Source organism: Giraffa tippelskirchi, chromosome 1, assembly GCF_054371585.1.
Source record: "Giraffa tippelskirchi isolate mGirTip1 chromosome 1, T2T-mGirTip1v1.2.pri, whole genome shotgun sequence".
Classification (NCBI taxonomy): domain Eukaryota; kingdom Metazoa; phylum Chordata; class Mammalia; order Artiodactyla; family Giraffidae; genus Giraffa; species Giraffa tippelskirchi.
Window position 1 is genome coordinate 220,429,246 of NC_137275.1, and position 24,149 is coordinate 220,453,394.

General features: G+C 43.6%; 1 protein-coding gene across 3 annotated transcripts in view; it reads right to left on the bottom strand.

The window, feature by feature from the left end:
• Positions 1–24,149, bottom strand: part of ASTN2 (astrotactin 2) — a 989,820-nt gene that overhangs the window by 590,786 nt on the left and 374,885 nt on the right. For all 3 annotated transcript variants that reach the window (XM_081575818.1, XM_081575813.1, XM_081575806.1), the window contains one exon: positions 3,642–3,788. In XM_081575818.1, the coding sequence (XP_081431944.1) occupies positions 3,642–3,788 (147 nt within the window). The remainder of the gene's footprint in view (positions 1–3,641; positions 3,789–24,149) is intronic.

Here is a 24,149-nt window from a genome sequence, read left to right on the forward strand (position 1 = left end):
GGGAGTTGGTGATGGACAGGGAGGCCTGACGTGCTGCAATTCATGGGGTTGCAAAGAGTCAGACACGACTGAGTAACTGAACTGAACTGAACTGGATGAGGAATCTGTTAGTATTTATTGCTTTTGCCAGCTGGGCTCTGGACAAGTACTATAACATGGTGACCTTTTTGTGTAATGGGCAGAAAGTATCAAGTACAACTATTTTGTAACACAAGTATACAATCCATTTTTCCCCCCTTGAAGACCAAATCCATTACTCAGCCACCTTCAACACTTCAGCACCACAGACAGCCCAAAGGCACAAGGTTGATTGAGCACTCTAAGAAAGGGTTGGTGGCCCTTTGGCAGCTTAAGCTTCATGGGAAAAGGTAAGAACGGTGGGAGCTGCCTTGCCCATGGTCCTTAGGTGGCCTTGTCTTGATGGATTCTCTTCCATTTGATGGGGGTTGCTCCCACCATGATAGGCCTCATTATGACAATATTGCTGTTTATAACTCAGCCAGTGGCCTTGGGTGGGGGCCTATATTTCTATTTGGCTGTATAAATATATGTTTAAAAAACCACTAATTTATATACATGCAATCTGCATTCTTTATGTATGCTATATCTGACTGCATTTACAAACATTAATGCCAAGTGATGGTAAGGGTTCAAGGAAATAGGTACCATTGTCAGCACTTCTCCTCTTGCCCCTCTGCGTAACATTCTCATACCATATTTCCAGAAATCAGAGTTAGAAACCCTACCAACTTCAATACATATGTCTTTTTTTTTTCTTTGTTAGATCATGTCCTACCCTCATGGAAAGCAGATTTTTTACAAAGCATATTGTTGGGAAACAGCACAATGAAAAGATCAGCTAAGAAAACTGCAAAACTAGTGTGATGTCAGAATGAGGTCAGAGATAAGTCAGACAGAGAAAAGCAAATACTGTATGATAGCACTTTGATGTGAAATCTAAAAAAGACAACAAATGAGTGACAATAACAAAAAAGAAACAGATTCACAGATACAGAGAAAAAAATGAAAACAGTGGTTACCAAAGGGGAAAGGAAAAGGGGAAGGGGCCAGATAATGGGAGGGGATTAGGAGGCATGAAGTACTACATGCAAAACAAATAAGCCATAAGGACATACAGTATGACATAGGGAATATAGCCAATATTTTACAATAACTGCAAATGGAATGTTGTCTTTAAAAATTGGTAATCACTATGTTGTACACCTGAATCTTTTATAATATTGCACATCAACTATACATCAATACAAATATTTTAAAAATTTAAAGTAGGGTCTAGTTCACTATGGTGAAGTAGGAGCAATAACAGGATGCTTTAGTAGAATTCAAGGTGTTTCAGGGAAAGGAGGTGGAAGTTCCTCTTTGGACAGAACATACTGAACAAATTGGTGCTATGCTGTAAACACTGTAACTTAAAAATTATAGATAAAATTGAGTTGCAATGGAATAAGGGTGACAAATAAACAGTAAGGCTCTCAAAAACATCTAATACATATCCAATCAGAAAAAGATTAAAAAGAAATAATGGTATTCATATGGTGCTTAAGTCAGAAGGGTGGTTATCCACACGAGGGGATTCACTGGAAGGGAGCGTAAGGAAGCTGATGGTTCTGGTAATGTTTTATGTTTGATCTGGGTGAAATCATGTAAAAATTGATTAAGCTGCATACTTAATATGTCTTCTTTATTATATTTATGATAACTTTTAATACATTTAAAAATAATAATAATACCAATAAGGACCTACTGTTTAACACAGGGAACTTCACTCAATAGTCTGTAATAACATGTATGGGAAAAGAATCTGAAAAAGAACGGTGTGTCGGTTCAGTTGCTCAGTCACGTCCGACTCTTTGTGACCCCATGAATGGTGTGTGTGTGCGTATAATTCAGTTTGCTGTACACTTGAAACTAACATAACATCATAAATCAACTATACGCCAATAAAGATTAATAATAAAAAAGAAGATGTGGTACATGCAAACAATGGAATACTACTCAGTCATTAAAAAAGAATGAAATAATGCCATTTGTATCAAAATGAATGCAACCAGAGATAGTCATCCTAAGGGAATTAAGTCAGAATGACAAATATCATTTGATATCACCTACATATGAAATCTAAAATACAACAGAAATGAACTTATCTATAAAACACAAAAGACTCATGGATATAGAGAACAGACTGGTGGTCGCCAAGGTGGGCAGGGTAGGGGAAGCAAGGAGTTGGGAGATGGGGTTAGCAGATGCAAACTATTAAACACAGAATGGACAAACAACAAGATCCTACTGTACAGCACAGGAAACTATATAAAAGATCTCGTGATAAGCCATAATGGAAAATAATATAAAAAATGTATGTGCATACGTATTCTAAGTTGCTTCAGTCATGTCTGACTCTTTGTGCCCCTGTGGACTGTAGCCTGCCAGGCTCCTCTGTCCATGAGGATTCTCCAGGCAAGAATACTGGAGTGGGTTGCCATGCATCCTCCAGGGGATCTTACCAACCTAGAGGTCTCATACCTCTCCTGCATTGGCAGGCAGATTCTTTACCACTAGCACCGCCTGCGAAGCCCCATAAAAATGTGTGTGTGTGCATGTGTGTATACATGACTTTATATATATATATATATATATATATATATATATATATATATGCATATATGATTCATATATACATATATATATATCTTTGCTGTACAGCAAAATTTAACACAACATTGTAAATCAACTATACTTCATTAAAAAAAAAAACCTCTTCTCCCAAATGGATGAGTATAGAGAAAAGTAATTCTTCTGTAATGTATAAAAAGGAAAAGTTATATGTGTTGTAAATTGTAAAAAAAAATAATAATAATAACGCCAAGTGTTTGGGGAAACATATCACATCCTGCTGGATGTATGGAAACTGGAACAATTTTCTGGAGGGCACTTTAGCAATAGATATCAAGCACCTTAATCAGTTTCTTGGACCATGCTTTGCGAATGACTACAGAAACTACCGTGTCTCATTAATTCAAATTAATTGGGTGAAGAGTAAATGGTAGGATATAATATGCTTGTAAAGTACATTTACAGGGAATGAGATATGAGTATAATCCAGGACACTCAAGGAAGTTTCCACAAAGCTCATACAGTCTTTTTTGTCATAGTTTTTAATTAGCAAAGGCTATTTGGTGGGGGGGGGGCATATTTATTTAGGAATAGCAAACTCTGGGAGATAGTGAAGGACAGGGAAGCCTGGCATGCTGTGGCCCACGGGGCTGCAAAGAGTCGGACACGACTGAGTGCCTGAACAACGCCAACAACAGGATGCACAAGCTCGATAAGAAACAGTAGGTTCTCCGAAGTGCTCGATCTTTCTGCAAACTCACGTTTGAATTCTTTATTAACAAACCTTATCTTTGCCCATGGAATAAAAGACGTCTTTAGTTGTACTGAATAACCCAGGATTCTAAATGATGAAGACCTTTTTTAAGGTCTTTGGATGCTCTCTCTAGTTTTGCCAACACAGTTCTGAAGTCGGGCATGTTCAAGGGGGGAATGTTCATGGGAAACATTCAACCAGACAGGAGTGCAAGGTGCCCAGTAGGAGTGGGGCATCTCCAACGCTCAGCTCTTACCGTCTGCAATGAAGTGCTCGGGCACGTGCAGAGTCACCTTCACCGTGAGTGGACAGGACATCTGACTGCCGCACACCATAGCCAGGATGCAGGAGCTCACGGCAATCAGCGTCAGGGCCGTCTTGTTCACTGGGCTTTTCAGCAAACCTAGCAACAGGAACACACACAAAGATACGTAAGTCCACAAGGTGAGGAAACAGGAGGAGCCTGGGGCTTGGGAATCCTGTTGTTTTCCAAATGGGAAGCAGGAAAAAGAAACCACATTTCCCAGTCTCTGTGCTTGCAATGACATCCCATGGTCCCTTATTGAGTCTCTTTTTTTTTTTTTTCTTTCAATTGTATATATTTTTTTAAGTTTTAATTGAATCTATTACAATACTTTTTTTTTTTAATGTTCTATTCTTTTGGCCACGAGGCATGTCAGATCTTAGCTCCCAGACAAGTGACTAAACCTGTACCCTCTGCATGGGAAGGCAAACTCCTCACCACTGTTCCGCCAGGAAGCCCCCTTTTTGGATCTTTAATTCATTGCAAAACAGGCCTATTATTCCTTTTGGTATAAATGAAAAGAAAAAAATTTCCTCAAAATTGTGGCAACTGTCAGTCCTCCGCTCTCGATTAGACTGGTCACTCTTAATATTTAGATGATATTAAATTTTCTACTCTGTTTAGAAGCAATTGAGAAGATGCTGTGTTGTTGAACTCATAGGGCCAAGGAAAGGAGCCTGGGCTTTGGAGTTGGACCATTATGAGCTCAAACCTGGGCTTCAGTCCTCACTGGCTGTGAGGACTTTCACAGCCTTTCATTTTTGAACCTCAGTTTTCTTGTGTGAATGATGAGGATAATAATAAAAGTTCACAAGTGGTTGTGATGATCACGTGGCATGGTGTATACATAATGTCTAGAAGGGTTTTACATCATCTAGAAGGGCTTTACATACTGTTTGAGGCTGATCAATTCAAGTTAATTTCCCAAGCATTTACTGATGACCTACCACGTGAGACACACACAGAGCAGCATAAGAATAGCTCTTGCTCTTCACGAGTTTACAGGCTAGGGGCAAAGGCAGGCTTGTACACGTGCGCCAAGTCACTTCAGTCATGTCCGACTCTTTGTGACCCTATGGACTGTAGCCCTGCAGGCTCCTCTGTCCATGGGATTCTCCAGGCAAGAATACTGGAGTGGGTTGCTATGCCCTCCTCCAGGGAGGAGGGAATCTTCCCAACCCAGGGACTGAACCTGTATGTCTTACATCTCCTGCATTGGCAGGTGGGTTCTTTACCACTAACACCGCCTGGGAAGCCCAAGGCAAGCTTATCCACTGCTAATGAGAATCCAAGGCTACTAGCTAAGAGCTAGGAGAGAGGACGTAGGATAGCGGCGGGGGAGGGGGGGAAGTTGCTTGAGAAAACTAAAGACAATTTCATGGATGCAGTAAAATGAGTAGATAAATTGGATCTGCATGCCAAGGAGAGCCAGCAAAGAAATTCTGTGGACTATGTCCTGAGCCCACATTGGATCTCATTATTTAGGCTCTACTATTCACATTTAATTTCAAGGCTTTGGTTACCATTTCTAAAGCAATGTTTCCCAAATTTCTATTATCCTCTATTCTCTTATCTGGAGCAAATCTTTATGCCCAAACCTCCCAGACATCTCTCTCTGAATATCCCACAAGTATGACAAAATGACATGTTCAAAATTGGACACATTACCTTCTTCTAAAAGCCTCCTCCTTTTCCTGGTCTCCCCAACGTATTGAAAGCCCTATCATTCAAACTGGCCAGAAACCTAGATGTCATCTTTCAGTCTTCTGTCTTCCTCCTTCACAGCATTTAAAAAGCATGCAGTCCTATGTATTCTATGCCCTTAGCATTTTCACCTCTTTACCCCGCATCTCTTCTAGTGTTTGCTTGTGAGATGAGGGAGGTATGGGCACATTTTCGCTCCCCACTCCCTGGTGGAAACCTTTGACCTGTTATACAGCATCTGGCCATAGGTCCGTGCCGATTAGCCTGGCATCTGAAGCCTTCACGGTGGGTCCCTCCACTCATGCCTTCTGCTACTCTCTCCTGCCCAGCTGGCCCAGGTGCTGGCAGGGTTCAATCACTATAGTGATGCCACAGTGAGCTCTCTTCATCACATTACTATTAGCACGGGAGTTATTTCCAGAAGTCCACTTGTTTTCTTGTCTCCCATCCCTCACTGAGATTAATTATAAATGTGAATTCCTCCCCCTCTAGAGAGACAGACTTGTCTACATTTGCTGTGTTTCCTAAAATATCTTACTCAAACACTAGAATCTAGTAACTTAATGGTAAACTCCTTGAGGGCAGGCACTGTCTTCTGCTCATCACTGTATCCTGATGCTGAGCGCAATGTCTAGAATACAGTAAATAGGCTAAAAATAGGTTTAGTCACGTGTCTGACTGTTGCAACCCCATGGACTGTAGCTTGCCAGGCTCCTCTGCCCATGGGATTCTCCAAGGCAAGAATACTGGAGTGGTTGCCAGAATTTGCTTCTCCAGGGGATCTTCCCCACCCAGCGATTGAACCCAGGTCTTCTGCATCACAGGCAGACTCTTTACTAAGAGTGGCTCTTTATGAGCCACCAGGGAAGCCCATATGGTAGCATCTCAGTAAATGCATCAAATGGTATCATCTCAGTAAATGCATCATAGCTTCTAGAAGTGATGATAACAATATTAGCAACCAGGCCCCGGCAGTGACCTATCAAAAAGCATAGCAACCATACACAATCAACACTGCCAGATGGATGGACCTAATGGATATCCTTGACAGTCCACTTTGGGATTTTTGTATGAATATGTGTTCTCCTTAACAATCAGTGAGCTCCTTGAGGGAAGGGATCCCACCTTCACCATCTTTATGTTTCTCCTGCCAAGTTCACTGCCTAGAACCTAGAAATTACTTCATTTAAAATAAGGGTTTTATCTTTATTGCCAGTCTTAAAATAAGGCATGGGGCTTCCCTGGTAGATCAGCTGGTAAAGAATCTGCCTGCAATGCAGGAGACCCTGGTTCAATTCCTGGGTCTGGAAGATCCCCTGGAGAAGGGATAGTCTACCCATTCTAGTATTCTTGGGCTTTCCTTGTGGCTCAGATGGTAAAGAATCTGCCTGCAATGCAGGAGACCTGGACTCGATCCCTGGGTTGGGAAGATCCCCTGGAGGAGGGCATGGCAACCCACTCTAGTATTCTTGCCTGGAGAATCCCCACGGACAGAGGAACCTGGTGGGTTACATCTCATGGGGTCATAAAGAGTCAGGCACAACTGAGCAACTAAGCACAGAATAAGGCATAGCCTGTGGTAGGGACGATTCATATATCTGTGGTTGCTATAATTGGTGAATACTAGTTAAATGGAAGTGTGGTTAAGATAAAAAGATGGTTCTGGTTTCAGAAGATGGAAAATACCTAAACTTAAAAAAGGACCACATAAAAAACACATTTTTTCCTCTCATCTGGGAGACCCAAGACGCTGTTTCAAACATTGATGTTATCAACTGCTGCATAACTAAACAGAAGAATCAAGTTAACATCAGTGTTTTCTACCAGAAAGGGTATGAACTAGGGCTTGGTGCCTTGTGTACGTATTTTCTTAAAAAGTCAACATATTACAAGTAGCCTGGATATTTAACAAGCCTCTCCCCATCCTGCCTCCAGACCTGAGTTAGGAGCAGCACTAGGCTCCACAGAGGCTGTTCTGAGAGAACGAACATGTGAAGATGAGGCTGCCATGAATAAACTCTTGTGAAGGTGAACCAGGTCCAGAGCGTAAGCTATAAAAAGTGCTTAGAGGCGCCTGGCACTGGGTGGGGGGTGGATACCCTGGAAGGAAAACGGTGCCCTGTGGGTGTTCCAGAGGGCATCTCTCAGACTGGTTGTTGCAGCAATAGGAATGGATGTAATCAAGACATTATGTTCACTAATTAGCCAGTTCCAGATATACCACCCAGGCTCCAAGGGCTTATTTCTGGTTGGGGGAAGACAGTTGAGGAGCACAAGAGGAATTGCTTGCACTAGCTCCCTGGGCCCATGCTAGGCCCTACATTTAAATCTTCAGAGTAATCCAGGGTCTTTAAGAGTCAATAGAGGACTTCCCTGGTGGTCTGGTGGTTAAGAATATGACTGCCAATGCAGGGGACACGAGTTCAAATCCTGGCGGGGAAGATTCCACATGCCGTGGGGCAGCTACTGAGCCGGTGCTCTAGAGCCTGCGTGTAGCACTACTGAGCCCACGTGCCTAGAGCCCATGCTCTGCACAGAAGCCACTGCAATGAGAAGCTCCTACTCGCTGCAACTAGAGAGAGCCCATGCACAGCAATGAGGACCAAGCACAGCCAAAATGAAAAATAAATATTTTTTTTAAAAAAGAGTCAAGGGGTGAGGAGTAGGAGTAAAGTCATATTAGCTTGTTGGTTGTTAGTTTTCTTATCTGGAGAATAGGAATAAAATGACCTTTCCTTCAAGAGTGTTGTCAGACATGAGACAGCAAATGTCAGATGACCAGCACAGCTTTTGGCATAAGATAGACCCTACCCTTGGTAAAATGGTCATTTCCAAGCCAGACGTTGGTATTTATCTCATAACTGATAGCAGAAATCAGGACTTATTTATGTCTTTGCCCAACCCATTATCAGAACATACTAGGAACTGAAGGATTCTTTACAGAAACTGAAGCCATACAGAGTGGAGCGCGCAGGGAGAATTTTAAGGTGCAGAAGGAGTGGAAGAGAGAACGCAAATGAACAGCATCCTGGGGAAGCCATTTACTGAGAGAAAGCGTGAAACACTGCAGTTGTCTCTGAAGATTAGGAAGAAGAAAGCATGCACATCAAGTCTGCGCTCGGGCCAGATGCCCGTGGAGCAGCCACCAGGGCTTGGGGGGTTTCCATGGCAACTGGCCCTGGCAGAAATTTCACAGTGGGACTCAGACAGAGGTGACTTTTTAAGAGCTCTTGGCCTAGGGAACTGATCATCAGCACTTCGGTCTGAGGAGGGACTGCAGACAGCGGCAAGGTAGAAACTCGCTGTCCCATAACACACAACCCCTCCGCACCCAGGCTCTGCACTGCAGGGCAGGAGGCAAAGGCCTGGAGTGGAGAGAACCTCCGTTTGCTGGCCGCTTTCTGCCATCCAGGAGCTGAGCCTCACACGTACATGCATCTATCCATCCATCCATCTTTCCAACAAGTTTTCATTGAATACCAACTCTTCCCTCACACTGTTCTAGTCAAGGGGGAAAAACAGTAAAGAAAACAGCCAATGTCCTTGAAGCTAACATTTTAGAGGAGAATTATCTCGTTCAGTCCTTAGAGCAAACTGTTATTCCTCTGTTCTGCACAGGAACAGTGGGGCAGAGTAACAAAGGTCAAAGGTCATGTCGCCTGCATGTGGCAGAGTCAGGGTTAGAACTGGTTCTTTTTTTTCCATTTATGTTTTAAAATTAATATTATTGAGTATAGTTGATTTACAATGTTGTGTTACTTTCTGCTGTATAGTAAAGTGAATCAATTACACACTACATATATCCACTCTTTTTGAGGTTCTTTCCCTATATAGGTTATTACAAAGTACTTTTTCTTTTTTTTAATGGAAGTATAGTTGATTGATTTACATTACTGTGCCAATCTCTGCTGTACAGCAGAGTGACTCAGTTAGACATACATACACATTATTTTTATATTCATTTCCATTATAGTTGATCAAGGAGTATCGAATATAGTTCCCTGTGCTACACAGGGGCACTGTGTTGTCTATCCATTCAGAATGTAATAGCTTGCACCTGCCAACACTGACCTTCCAGTCAAACCCTCTCCCTCCCCACGCCTCCCAGCCCCCAGCTTGGCAACCACAGGTCTGTCCTGAGTATCCATGAGTCTATGTTTTATAGATAGCTTCATTTGTGCCATATTGCAGATTCCACATATAAGCGGTACCATATGGTATCCATCTTCCTCTGACTTACTTCTCCTGTATGATTATCTCCAGTTGCACCCATGTTGCTGCTAGACCCAGTTCTTTCCACCCTATCCTCTGTAAGCCCGTTACCTCCCACTTCACCACAGAATAAGGGTCCCCGGACAGCATCATGCCGCTGTGGAAAGAGCATGGTCTCAAGAACCAGGCATGCCTACCCTGGCTTAGCCACGAAAATGTCAGTGTGTCATTTTCCCTTTTCCTAACCCTAAGAAGACACAAGGTCTCCATCTGAATTAAAAAAAAAAAAAATGAGAACAATGGTCTTTCAGAACTGATGTGAGGACAAAATAAGATGATGTTTGTCATTGGCTAAAAAAACCTCAATAAATGATAGCTCCAGATCAGAACATGAGCATCCTTGGAAGGCGAGGGTCACGGTTATCCCTGGTTCACATCCCAGTTTGTAGTTCCCTCCTCACCACTTGCCAGAGAGAGAACTGCGCTGTGGGAATAGAATTTCCCCAGGGTGTATTGGGACTGGAGAAAGTTAATAATCGAATTTCCCTTTCATTCTCCCTTCATCTTACCCCTCAACTCCTCTCATGGCAGCAGAAAATGGCATAAAATGCATTGCTTGAGAAATTCAACCGGAAATAACCTCGCATTTTTGATCCACATGCTGCCTATAATTTGGGGTTTAATTGATTCTCAGTTTGGAAATGCCAGGTTGAGAGAGGAAAATCAAATTTACGTTAAACTTGGAATTGAATCAATCACATTTTACAATGAAGAAAATATATCTAACCCCATCAGGCTACTGTGTGTGGAAAACCTAACGCTGCTATACTGCCACTGATTCCTTCCACCTGATATCCTGGGGGACGAGAGGCTGGATCCTAAGCTGAGAAGTTATTTCTTTCTTTAAATGGCACATGGAAATGTAGTGAGGGACAGGGATTCTAGGAACCCAGACATTAGGGTGAAGGAGCCCCAAAAGTAGAAATGCCACTTGGAACAAAACAAAGAGGTTTGGTTTAAGATTCTGGATATAGAGATTTAAATTCAAACTGTTCCCTTTTAGTAGCTTCTAACTTTTGGTTAGTTATCAACATGGTCAGAAACTTGGTTTTTTAATCTATAAAATGGCAATGATAATCCCCAACTGGTAGACAAGTTGTGTGGGTTAAACAAGAGACTGTGATTATAACACTGAACATACATATTTAGGGATCGATATACACTCTCAATGTCATTCCTTCTCATCTCAATTCCTTAAAACCCCAGTGCCCAACACTCAGCATCTACGCAGGTATCAAGAGGTCGTGTGATGCTCTGGCTCAAGCTGGAATTCTGGCTTTTACATCTAGCTGCTGGTTCCCATGGGCAAGTCACCTTACTTCTCTAAGCCTCAATGTCCTTATCTGGAAATTGATTCATTCAATAAGAAGTTATTTAATGTGCATCTACTATCTGCCTGCCAATGCAGGAGATGCAAGAGTCACGGATTCTAACCCTGAGGTTGCGAAGTTCCCTTGGAGGAGGGCATGGCAACCCACACCAGTATTCTTGCCTGAAAAATTCCATGGGCAGAGGAGCCTGGAAGGCTACAGTCCACGTGGCCACAAAGAGTCAGACATGACTGAGCAACTGAACACACACACATATGTGTCAGGCAACACTTGTCATTCTCTTTTATGATTCCAGTGTCTATAAGCACATCTGGATATATTAGGTGCTCAATAAGGATCTACTGAATGAATGAGTGAGTGGATGAATGCTTAAACGTTGTTCCCCTTTCTACCAAGATGTGTCAGCATTAGAATATTGTTATTGGTACTTTTCTAGTCATATGTATTCATTTACTTTCTCAGGCAAAGATCAGTCCCTGCCCAGCCAGAAATCATACAAAAAAAGCCCGTGAGAAGCTGCCAAGCTTCCTGCATATCAGGGTGACGACCGCAGATTGATGGGGTGCCCCAGTAACCTGACTGCCAACCTCATGGTCTTCCTGGCACACCTGAGCTCCCGGGCCTCTGTGCTTCCCTGTGTATTTCTGGAAACTAAAATGGGGACACGTCTGCCAAGCACAAGTGTCACACTGGAGGCAGGAGGAAAGGATATCTGAAACTGGGGCTTCCTCAGAACTCTGGGGAAGGCGGCCTCCTTTCCTTAGCCTGCCTTGTGTCTGGATTCTGCACACAATACTACAGTGTGATGTGTCAGCATGGGGCATCCTTCTCCCTGTCTTGCCCACCAGGGCCCAAGTCTCTCCTCACCCTGCCCCCTTTCTATTTCTGCCATGAACTAGTTTCTTGTGTTTTCTGGTTCTCTGAATCTGGTGCTCTCAAATCCAAAATACATCCATTTGTACTTTCGCCAGTCTCTTATCTTCCCTAGGATTTTCCTTTAGAAGATCTGTGCAAGGGTTCATCCAGCTTTTGCATACTTCTAGAGACAGCAAACTCACCCCCTAGGAGGCAGCAATTCTGTATTCAGATACTTGTTCTAAACAGTCCCAGAATCTCACTCTGTGAGCCCACTTCTGCCATCCAAGCCAAAGAGGATGCACCTAAGATTTCCTCCTGCAGGCAGCTATGTAGTTAAAGGTCAAAATGCAGTTGCCTCGAGTCTTCCTCTGCCATACCAGATATTGCTAGCCTTACTTTATTTCTCTAAAGCCATACTTTGAGTCTCTTTATTACGCTTCACATAGATTTGTTTTTCTACAATGGCTTTACTAGCAAAGAATATCATCATCCTCATGAACCAACATTTAGAAAAAATCAGCTTTGTGCCAGACAATATAATTAGCCATTTTCACCTAATATCTCACATTCACAGAAACCTCATGAGATGCTATCTACTATTTCCTCTTCCCCATTTTACATATGGGAAAACTGAGGCCACCACTTGCTAAAGGCCATGCAGCTCAAAGGTAGTAGGGCTGAAATTTTTAAAAACCTAACTTGAGAGCGCAAGTTCTCAATCATTACCCTCTATGATTTCTCTATCAGCATGTTAGATGTGATGTGAGCAGAAAAGAATCAACCCTGTTAATTCCCTGACAGACCTCAGCTTTCCCTGTGACCCTATGGGGACTATGGGTGGATTCTTAGTGGTTTCATTGTCCCACCTGATATTGACCACAGGTCTTCCAGGGGACCTTGGCATCAGCGGAGGGAAGCTTATCAGAAGGGCAGGTGGTGGGCAGGTGGTGGGAGGGGCAAGCTAGATGGCTGTTTCTCTTCCTCTCTGAGCCTGAGAAAATAGATCAGTTGAGCTACCTGGAGATGACCATTATCCACGAGGTCCCCAAGGAGCCCTTTGGGCTGGCTGTGCCCTGAAGATGAGGAATCTATCTGTAGTGCAGGCCTGGATCACCCTGTTGGTGAGAAAGACACTGACAGCAGACACGGAATGGGGCTCCACACAGCTGGCTCCTTGGATTTCGCTATGGCAGCTGCAGACTCCTGTTCCTGAAACCATGAAGGCAACGTCAAGGCGATGACAGTGGAGAGGTGGCAGGGGTGTTGGTGATGAAGATGGCAACTGTGCCATGTTCTTTTCAATTCTTGTTACTTTAAAAGTTATTCACAAACATTTCATTCACATTTTACAAAAATGCAATGCAGTGGGTGTTGCTATTATCTTAAAAATACAAATGAGGAAGCAGAGACTCAACGGTGAACTCACGCAGAGACACCAGGGAAATAACCTGACCCAGAGTCGAGTGCTCTTTCATAAGTACTGACCCAGGTCTCACTGATGAGATGGGAAGGTAGGATTAGAACATCCAGAACCACTGATCACAGAGTGTACCTAAATGCCCCATAGAGCCGGAGCAACATTGCCCACAAACAAAATGTATCTTGAAAAGAAAAAAAAAGAATTGATTTTCAAAAAATTCTGGGACATGCTACGTTCTACAGTCACCTCCTAAAGTGCTAGGGTATATATCTGGCATTAAAATGTTTAAAAAGGTCTACATTAAATTCTCTTTAGAAGAATTTAACCCCGTGTTTCCCCAAAGTGTTGCTATACTGCAGAATCAATGTTCTGTGGAACAAAGTAGGGAAACTAATGAGCTAGTTTAATAGCTAACATAAAGGTCACTGTTAGGAATATCAGCAGTTCCCAACAATTAACTGTTGCTCCTATGCCTGTTCAGTTCAGTTTAGTTGCTCAGTCGTGTCCAACTCTTTGTGACCCCATGAACTGCAGCACTCCAGGCCTCCCTGTCCATCACCAACTCCTGGAGTTTACCCAACTCAACCATCTCATCCTCTGCCGTCCCCTTCTTCTCCTGCCCTCAATCTTTCCCAGCATCTGGGTCTTCTCAAATGAAGCAGCTCTTCGAATCAGGTGGCCAAAGTATTGGAGTTTCAGCTTCAGCATCAGTCCTTCCAATGAACACCCAGGACTGATCTCCTTTAGGATGGACTGGTTGGATCTCCTTGCTGTCCAAGGGACTCTCAAGAGTCTTCTCCAACACCACAGTTCAAAAGCATCAATTCTTTGGCACTCAGCTTTCTTTATAGTCCAACTCTCACATCCATACATGACCACTGGAAAAACAATAGCCTTGACTAGATGGACCTTTGTTGACAAAGTAATGTCTCTGCTTTTTAATATGCTGTCTAGGTTGGTCACAACTTTCCTTCCAAGGAGCAAGTGTCTTTTAATTTCATGGCTGCAATTACCATCTGCAGTGATTTTGGAGCCCAGAAAAATAAAGTCAGCCCTGTTTCCACTATTTCCCTATCTATCTGACATGAAGTGATGGGAACGGATGCCACAGTCTTAATTTTCTGAATGTTGAGCTTTAAGCCAACTTTTCCCCTCTCCTCTTTCACTTTCATCAAGAGGCTCTTTAGTTCTTCTTCACTTTCTGCCATAAGGGTGGTGTCATCTGCATATCTGAGGTTATTAATATTTCTCCAAGCAATCTTGATTCCAGCTTGTGCTTCTTCCAGCCCAGCATTTCTCATGATGTACTCTGCATAGAAGTTAAATAAGCAGGGTGACAATATACAGCCTTGACGTACTCCTTTTCCTATTTGGAACCAGTCTGTTGTTCCATGTCCAGTTCTAACTGTTGCTTCCTGACCTGCATACAGGTGTCTCAAGAGACAGGTCAGATGGTCTGGTATTCCCATCTCTTTGAGAATTTTCCACAGTTTATTGTGATCCACACAGTCAAAGGCTTTGGCATAGTCAATAAAGCAGAAATAGATGTTTTTCTGGAACTCTCTTGCTTTTTCGATGATCCAGCAGATGCTAGCAATTTGATCTCTGGTTCCTCTGCCTTTTCTAAAACCAGCTTGAACATCTGGAAGTTCACGGTTCACGTATTGCTGAAGCCTGGCTTGGAGAATTTTGAGCATTACTTTACTAGCATGTGAGATGAGTGCAATTGTGCAGTAGTTTGAGCATTCTTTGCTTGGCACTGGATTAAAATTTTTACTTGCATTTGCCTGCTTAAACTTTTCAACAGGCTTGCAAAGCAGAAATTACTATTTCTATCTGAAAATGGAAAAGATAAGACTTAACCACTGGGAAGTGATGGAGGAAGTTTCATAGTCAGTCTAGTCTGACTACAAGGTCTATAGTCTTCTGGCTCCCAAGTGTTAACAGAAAATGTAGTTTTATACTAACACGAAAAAGATACTTGTACCCATGTTTACAGCAGCCTTATTTACAAAAGAGACATGGAAACTACCTAACTGTTCAGCCACAGGTAAAGAAGTTGTAAGATACACACACACACACACACACACACACACACACATGCACAGAGAAGAATATTATTTAGCCACAAAAAAAACAAGGAAATCCTGCCATTTGTGACAACATGGAGGGTTTCTGAGGACATAATGCTAAGTGAAATAAGTCAGATGGAGAAAGCCAAATATGATACGATCTCATTTATCTATGGAATCTAGAAAAAAAAAAAAAAAACACCATGGAAAAGAGATCAGATTTTTGGTTACCATGGATAGTGGGTGGAAACAAACTTCCCGTTGTAAGATAAACCAAGTACTAGGGTAAATCCTAAAAGCACTTATCACATGGAAAACAAGTGTCTTCCTTCTCTTTTATTGTTTCTTTTTATTGTATCTATTTGAGATGACTGATGCTAAGTAAACTTATTACAGTAATCATTTTGCAAAATATGTAAGTCAAACCACTTTGCTGTATACTTTAAATTTACACTGTGATGTATGCCAATTATATGTCAATAAAGCCAGAAAAATGTTTTTTAAGGAAGATGGACTTTAACAGTCACAGGAAAATACATTCAAGGAAGGAAAAGAGGCAGGTACAAGAGGCCACTGTAGAAGGTTAAATACCATTCATCTGGAATTTAACAGGCTCATGGAATGCATTAGGGAAAGGAAAAAGATGCTGCACTCCGTAGGTGAAATTGCAATGTGTGGATGAGAAATCATGGAGATGATTCAAAAGAACTAAAGACCTAGAAACACTCAGAAATAAATGGGAAAGAAGAAGGGAGAAAAGGTCACATTTGAGTTTTAGATTCACAGGTGACCATCAGCAGGTACTGACTTACAAAAGAAAAAAAAGTATTCAGACACTGGTACTTGATCCCCAAGGTGACCCTCTTGGACTGCAGGCTGTTTAGCTGCATCTCCACCCTCAGCCCATACCACCCATGCAAAGGGGAATGGCAAGAATAATGGAGACCATGCAGTGGGTGCAAAGGGACAGAGCAAAAAGCAGCCACATGTTTCCATGGCTACCAAGGAAGATCAGGGCCAAACATCTCCCTTCTTCATAAAAGACACATTTCCAGCTGCTTTTCCTCGGAGCTTGCCAAAAAAGTCACTCTTCCATTCTCTTAGAAGATACCTCTGGACTAGGTTGAAGGTTTGTGAAAGCAGGAGGAGAGAAATGCTGTTTTTTTAATGCATTTCATATTTACTAGGTCTGCTCTGGTGGTTTTACCACCAGAAATTCTTCTATTTCATATGTCTACTGTCAACTCTAGGCAATGGGAATATTATTTGACACTGGAGGAAATGGAAACTCAGAGAGTTTAATTGACTTGCCCAAAGGCTCAGAACTTGCGAGGGGGCAGGGATGAAATAGGAATCAAGACCTATTGACCTCCAAACTCAGTATCTCCTCCACTGCATCCCATTTCCTCCAATGGAAGAGAGCTTTCTCAAGTCTCTGTGTGTCTCCCTTCTCACCTCTTTCTCCTGATTCTCAGATTGTACCTGAGAAATACTGGAGAATAAGGCTCAGTCTGATGTTCTATAAACTCTTTGCCACAGGTATATTTGCCTGTCCCCTTCCTTGACCCGGCTGCATACATTGCCCACAACGATCTGTTGTTCTGCCTGCTTTTCTTAACATGCCAAAGGGAGATCAACTTCTCAAGACCAGAGAACTCCCATTTCCTGGAAGTCTGCCCTAACCATTGCAACTCAAACTCCTCTTAATTCTTAAACCATATGTATTATCTGTTCTAATCTGACTTACAGAAACTCAGGATCACAGAGAACTCAAAGGGCTTTGACCCTAACACAGTGTGAGTAACATCTACAGGCAGTTTCTTGTCGTGGCCATCCAACTTGAGTTTGAACATCACCTGGAAGCTCGTTAGCTCAAAAGAAAACCTACTTAATTGCTGCTACTGATGATAATCTTTTAAAGCACTCACTATGTATAATATGTTGTGCAAAGTATTTTAGATATTACTTGATTCAATCAATCATAAAGTTTTGTTAGCTCTTCATTTTAAAAACAAGGGAAATGTGCTTAGCCCAAGGCTAGAAGGCCACTGAGCCCCAAAGCCAGAATCCAAATCCAGTTCTAGATCCTGAAGCTCTTAGTAGTGCACCATGCAGCCTTCCCTTACTGTTAACCTGCAGCGTAAGGGCCCTGTCACAGCAAAATGAAAATCTACTCATAGAAAACCATAACTTGAAAAGATGCATGCATCCCTATGTTCACAGAAGTACTACTTACATTATCCAAGACATGGAAACAACCTAAACAGAGGAAAAGATAAAGGAGATTTGGTGTATATATACACAATGGTCTTGCCATGAAAGAATGAAATAATGTAGCAACATGGATGGACCTAGAGAAGTGAAGGAAGTAACTGGCAGAGAAAGACAAATACCATATGGTATTACTTATATGCAGAATCTAAAATATGACACAAATGAACTTATTCATAAAACAGAAACAGATTCAAAGACATAGAGAAGAGACTTGTGGTTTCCAAGGGGGAGGGAGGTGGTAGAGGAATGGTTTCAGAGTTTGGGGTTAACAGATGAAAATTATCATATATAGAATGAATAAACAACAAGGCCCTACTGTTTAGCACAGGGGACTATATTCAATACCCGTGATAAACCATAATGCAAAAGAATATGAAAAACAACATATGTATACGCACACACACACACACATATAAACTGTATCACCTTGCTGTACAGCTGAAACTAACACAACTTTGTAAATCAACTATGTGTGTGTGCATGCTAAGTCACTTCAGCCATGTCAGACTCTTTGTGACCCTATGGACTACAGCCTGCCTCGTTCCTCTGTCCATGGGATTCTCTAGGCAGGAATACTGCAGTGGGTTGTATGCCCTCCTCCAGGGGATCTTCTTGACACAGGGATCGAACTCTCGTTCCTGGCAGGCGTGTTCTTTATCACTAGCACTACCTGAGAAGCCCACAATCAACTATATTTCAATAAAATAAAGTTTTAAAAATCTACTCCTAGAGTGATAACCAGCTGAACCCATCCCTTTCCTCAACAGTCCCACAAATCAGTCTCCACCTCTCCTCTCCAAGGCAACCCTTTGGTTCTGAAGTTGGAAAATAGGTTCCCCATCCTTTTGTTCCAAACGCATATTCTGTCACTGACTTTCACATGTAGAAGATAATCATGGAGCCAGGAAACAGGGCTGGAGGAACAGCTTTAGATCAGTTAGTCTAATCCAGCATGCTAAAGGTTACTAGGAAGACAACAGCCTTGCCCAAGGTCACATTGCTCACAGCCAGACCTAGATCCCACCTGTGCCAGCACCCATGACAATGTTTCTCAGTCCACCACTTGGGACATCTGCTGACTTTTCCTACCTTAACCCATATTTCAGATGCTGGTGCTTTGTTCCTATAGTAAAGATAATACATCTTATGGGACTCTGTTCCTGTGGCACTGGTCACAGCTGCTCACATATGACTGTATGTTAGGTGGGTTCAACTAAGGTAAGTTGGTCAATGTCAACACACAATCAAAATGAACCACATCCAAATACTCCCACAAAACAACCTCAGCAAACTGGTACAAAGTGTAAAGTACAGTAGATTAAAGAATGGGGACTTTGAAAGTCAAGAAACTTGCTTTCATTTTTTTTCTCGTTGGCCCCTTCAGGAAGTCTCATTATCCTAATCCATAAAATATGAATGACATCTACTCCACAGGGTCATTAGAAAGATGAAATAGGAAAATACACATTGCACAGTAGATGTTCAGTGCACACTAGTGTTTTTCATCATCACCATCATCATCATCACATATAAGACCAATAAATATAGAAACCGACCTTTGAACCCAGATAACTGTGTAAATTCAGGATGGGTCAGAAGTGGGAGAAAGATCATGTGGCTGGAAGAGTAATGACTTTCCTCTAGAGGCAGGTTCACATACTCACAGAGGAGTAATACCCGTTATGCGCTAAGCCTCTGCTGTGCTCTTTGCATCCATTATTGAGCTTTACAGCAACTCTTGAATCCCTATCTGATGAAGCTGGGAAGTGGAGCTTGGGGAGGAGAAAAGGTTTGCTCAAGGTCACAGGCCTACTAAGCTGCTGAGCTGGTAACATAACTCAGGTCTGTGATGCTCTGAGCAGGACACAGACACGTGGCCCATGGTCTGACGAGAATCACCAGTGCTCGACTGGAGGTTATGTCAGAAGAGGACAGCAGATGAAAGATCTGAGATATTTAGCCTTAAAGCAAGGAAAACTCAGGCAGAGGAACCTCTTGGTGAGGATATCATGGAAGGCACACAAATGTAAGGAAAGGGAAAGGAAAGAGAGATTCCGCATGAGCAACCACTGTGAACCAAGGCTGGGTACTTGACCTGCACTGCTCCACTGAGTCCTAAAGACAACCCTCTGAATTAAGTACCATGATGTCCACTTTATAAATGAGGAGAATGATGCTCAGAGGGATCAGAGCTGCCCAAGCTGCACAAACAATCAGAGGCAGAGCTGGGACTCAACCAAGGTCTACCTGATCCCAGAAACTTCACTAGTCTTTATACCAGGGCTTGTTTGCCATCAGGCTCTCCTACACATCTAAGAAACTAGAAGAAGCTTCGGCCTGAAGAAGTAGATTCTCAAACCAAGCATCTTGCTCCCCACCCCAGACCTCAGTCTTACAGAGGAAGGAACTGGGGTTCCATGAGGGACAGAGGATCCTGCCCTTTCCTGGATGGAGGAGTTGGGCTGCTAGGCTCCTGGGAACTTGACTGGAATAAACACTCTTGTCTGCAGCTCTTTACAGAGAGGGGCGTTTTCCTCCTTGGTTTTCCAACCCATCGCCTCCTCTCTAGACCACTAACATTTCAGCAAAAGCACGTTGCACTGTGTTTAAGCAGCCATCTGGAGATAAACAGCTTTGCCTTAAGACCTTTGAGGAGACAATATAAAAGAGGATAAAAGAAGAAAAAAAGAGGGAGGGGAAAAAATGCTCCTGTGAAGCGTTTCTGCCCAGAAACATATCCATACAGAGGCCTCACAGTGTTTTGGGCTGACATTCTGGACCCAAAACCCTCGACCCTGCTGGGTGAAATATGCCACCTCCAACAGAACCAAAGCGGTCTCAGCCCAGGGACCAGGCTGGACCTCGTCTTTAGTGACAAGGACGGGCCTGCAGAGAGCTCTGTTCGAGGAGATGAGGGACAAAGTGGGATACTGCTCTGCCACCTTGCAGTGTACCATCTTCAGAAAACCCCTCCCCTCTCCGGACTCTGTCTCCCTGCCTCTAACAGGAGACATCCACTCATTCAAGGGATATTTATTGAGAGTCCACTCTCCACTGATCTCTGTGAGCAGGGGATCCAGAGCTCAGAGTCATTAGGGGTCTCAATACCCACTGGGACAACAGGTCCCTAAACAGAGAAACTAATGCAAGAGGATCACCACGGTGGTGGAGGTCAGTGCAGGTTTGGAGAACCATTCCTGAGAGTTGAGGCTTGCAACATGGAAGTCAGCCAAGTAGAAAAACAGGGCATGTGGGCCAGGGGAATGGGAACAGCCAGGGTGAACAGGGCAAGGTCCATAAACTGGAGTAGCAGGAGCTACAGGTACTTGTAAAATGCAGGCAGAAGAAGCCAGACAGGTAGGTAGGGAGCCTCACACAAAGGAAGTTATGGTTCATGGCCTTGGAGAGTGGGCTTTATCCAAGATAATGTTGCCAGTCCTTCCAGACCAGCCCCTCTGGCCCTGTGCAAACCCGAACCATCTCCGCATTCATTCACTTGGTCCACAAAGATGGACTAGGTACCCACTAAGTGCCAGACATTGTGCTGGGGGTGCTGCATAATCTCCAGTGACTTCATAATCTCAAGGGGTGGGATCCAAAGACATTGTGACAAAGGATGAGATTTGCAACTGTCCCTCTGGAGTGGCACCCCACTCCAGTACTTTTGCCTGGAAACTCCCATGGATGGAGGAGCCTGGTAGGCTGCAGTCCATGGGGTCGCAATGAGCCAGACACGACTGAGCGACTTCACTTTCACTTTCACTCTGGAGTGGAGGACAGAGTGGCCCTGGGTTAAAGGCACAAACCTTATTCTGCAAAGACACTCTGCAACACACCAGAGGATGTTTACACCAGAGGAGGTTGAGGAGCATCCTAGATAGAATTTGAGAACCTGAAGCTTGGTGATAAATCATTCTTGAAGTCTAGAGTTGCCTGAAATGGAAGAAAGATCCGACTTTGGAGAAGAGCAGCAGTCATGCATGGATGTGAGAGCTGGACGGTGAAGAAAGCTGAGTGCTGAAGAAGGGATGCTTTTGAACTGTGGTGTTGGAGAAGACTCTTGAGAGTCCCTTAGACAGCAAAGAGATCCAACCAGTCCATCCTAAAGGAGATCAGCCCTGGGTGTTCATTGGAAGGACTGATGTTGAAGCTGAAACTCCAATACTTTGGCCACCTGATGTGAAGAGCTGATTCATTTGAAAAGACCTTAATGCTGGGAAGGATTGGGGGAAGGAGGAGAAGGGGATGACGGAGGATGAGATGGTTGGATGGCATCACCGACTCAATGGACATGAGTTTGAGTAAGCTCCAGGAGTTGGACAGGGAAACCTGGCATGCTGCAGTCCATGGGGTCGCAAAGAGTCGGACACCCCTGAGTGACTGAACCGAACTGAAAGAGGGCAGGAGAAGAGTAAAGAGGGCTTCCCTTGTGGCTCAGCTGGTAAAGAATCTGCCTGCAATGCGGGAGACCTGGGTTTGATCCCTGGGTTGGGAAGATCCTCTGGAGAAGGGAATGGCTACTCACTCCAGTATTCTGGCCTGGAGAATTCCATGGACTGTATTGTCTAGTTCATGGGGTCGCAAGGAGTTGGGACATGACTGAGAGACTTTCACTTCACTCACAAAGAGGGCAAGGGGACCAAGGCAGGCAGCTTCTAAAAGAGCTCCCAATGGTCTCTGCCTCTTGGTATTTGAACCCAGGTATAATTCCCTCCCCTTACAGACTCACTTTCATCAAATGGACTGTAGCAAAATTGTGGAATGTCACTTCCAAGAGTAGGGTAGGTACCGATGATTGTGACTTTCTTTTTTCTTACACTCTCTGGCTCTTCTCACTTTCTTGCTCCGGTGAAACCATATGCTTTGTTGTGAGCTGCCCCATAGAGAGGCTCACGCGACAGGGAAAGGAGGGTGGCCCCTGCAACAAGCTTACAAGAAGCTGGGAAGCAAGGCCTTCTCCAGTGGAGCCTGGAGAGGAGACCACAGCCCTGGTTGATGACTTCACTGCAGTCTCATGAGAAACCCTGGGCTGGAGGACCAGTTACATGGTGCCTGGATCACTGACCCAGAGATAAATGTTGGTTGGGATAGTAAGTGAGCAGATACCCATTTGCTGTTTTAACCTGCTAATGTTGCGATAATTTGTTACATAGGAACAAATACCTGATCCTGGGCTAATTTGAATGAATGACCGACAGAGGCTGAAAAGTCTTCATCGGTAGCAGGAAACTTGGGAGTCCCTGAGATTGAGAAGACACCTCCACTCACCGCAAAAAGGTTCCCTGAGCACTCGGTGTGCATTAAGCCCCCAGCAAGTCGCAGGGCTCACCAAGCAGGCAGCACAGCCCCAGCCTGGAGGGACACAGTCAGGTAGGTGAGAAGGTTGGGAGAAGATGTAATTGCACTGTGCCTGGATAACTGTTTCCCTGAACTTCTCACAACCTGGGGACAGTTGACAGGAAGGAGCTGCTGAAGTGTGCTTGACAAAATCGGGGCAGGCTTCACGGGGAGGACTTCCTCTTTTATCTCCACCCCGGCCTCTCTCTCTCCCTCCCACCCCTTCCACACGCCCCTCTCGCATCTCTCTCTCTCCATAAGATCCTGTGTTCACACAATGTTCCCAGAACTGAAGTTGGTGACATGGAAGACTTGAGAGCTTGATGATCAGACATATTAAGCTTGAAACCCAACTCAATAATTTCTCAACACTGCGAAATTGGGAAATCAATGGGAAACAAAAAAAAAGGAGCTTAAGATCATAGCCCTGAAACTTCCCTGGCAGTCCAGTGGTTAAGACTCTGGACTCCCACCTCAGGGGGCGCACGTTTGATCCGCGGTCAGGGAACTAAAATCCTGCATGCTGCAAGGTGCAGTCAAAAAAAAGAAAAAGGTTAGATCCATAGCCCTTAACTTCCCACAGAGCTGACTCAACCAGCACTGCCCATTAGCTGAAGCCGCTGGTTCAATATGGTCTTCATTGTCCCGGTTTATAAAATAGGAATAAAATGCCTACTTCACAAGTTACTTGAGCAAAAGCAAATTTTCAGACCAGTGACTGATAATAAGAAAGGCTTGATAATTGTTAGCCAGTAACTCCGAGAAAGTTACTTAATTTCTTTACGTCTCTTTATGCATGTAAGTAAAGTTCGCACACCTTGTTTGGTATACACTGAGTGTTCTTAGCTGCTCTCCCTATTAATATGATCAGCAGAGGCCATAGATTCAACAATTTGTCACGGTTCCTCCTAGACTGAGGGCTGACCGACAATGATGCATTCAAGTCACACATTCTTGTGTATTTATAAAAAAGTTCCCTATCCTACCCCCAGGGGCACTTAGTTCCTTGGGCTGGAATGGAAAAACACAGATTATTTCTGTAGCAGGAGCTGTGCAGAGGCATCACTCGGGTAGAGATGGCAGGGACATGGTAGCAGGGGTTCCCTAAGTAACTAATTCAGGTGATATACACACCTGTAACTTCCTGCACATGCCATTGAATTTATGGGACAGCAATAATAGTAACAGCATT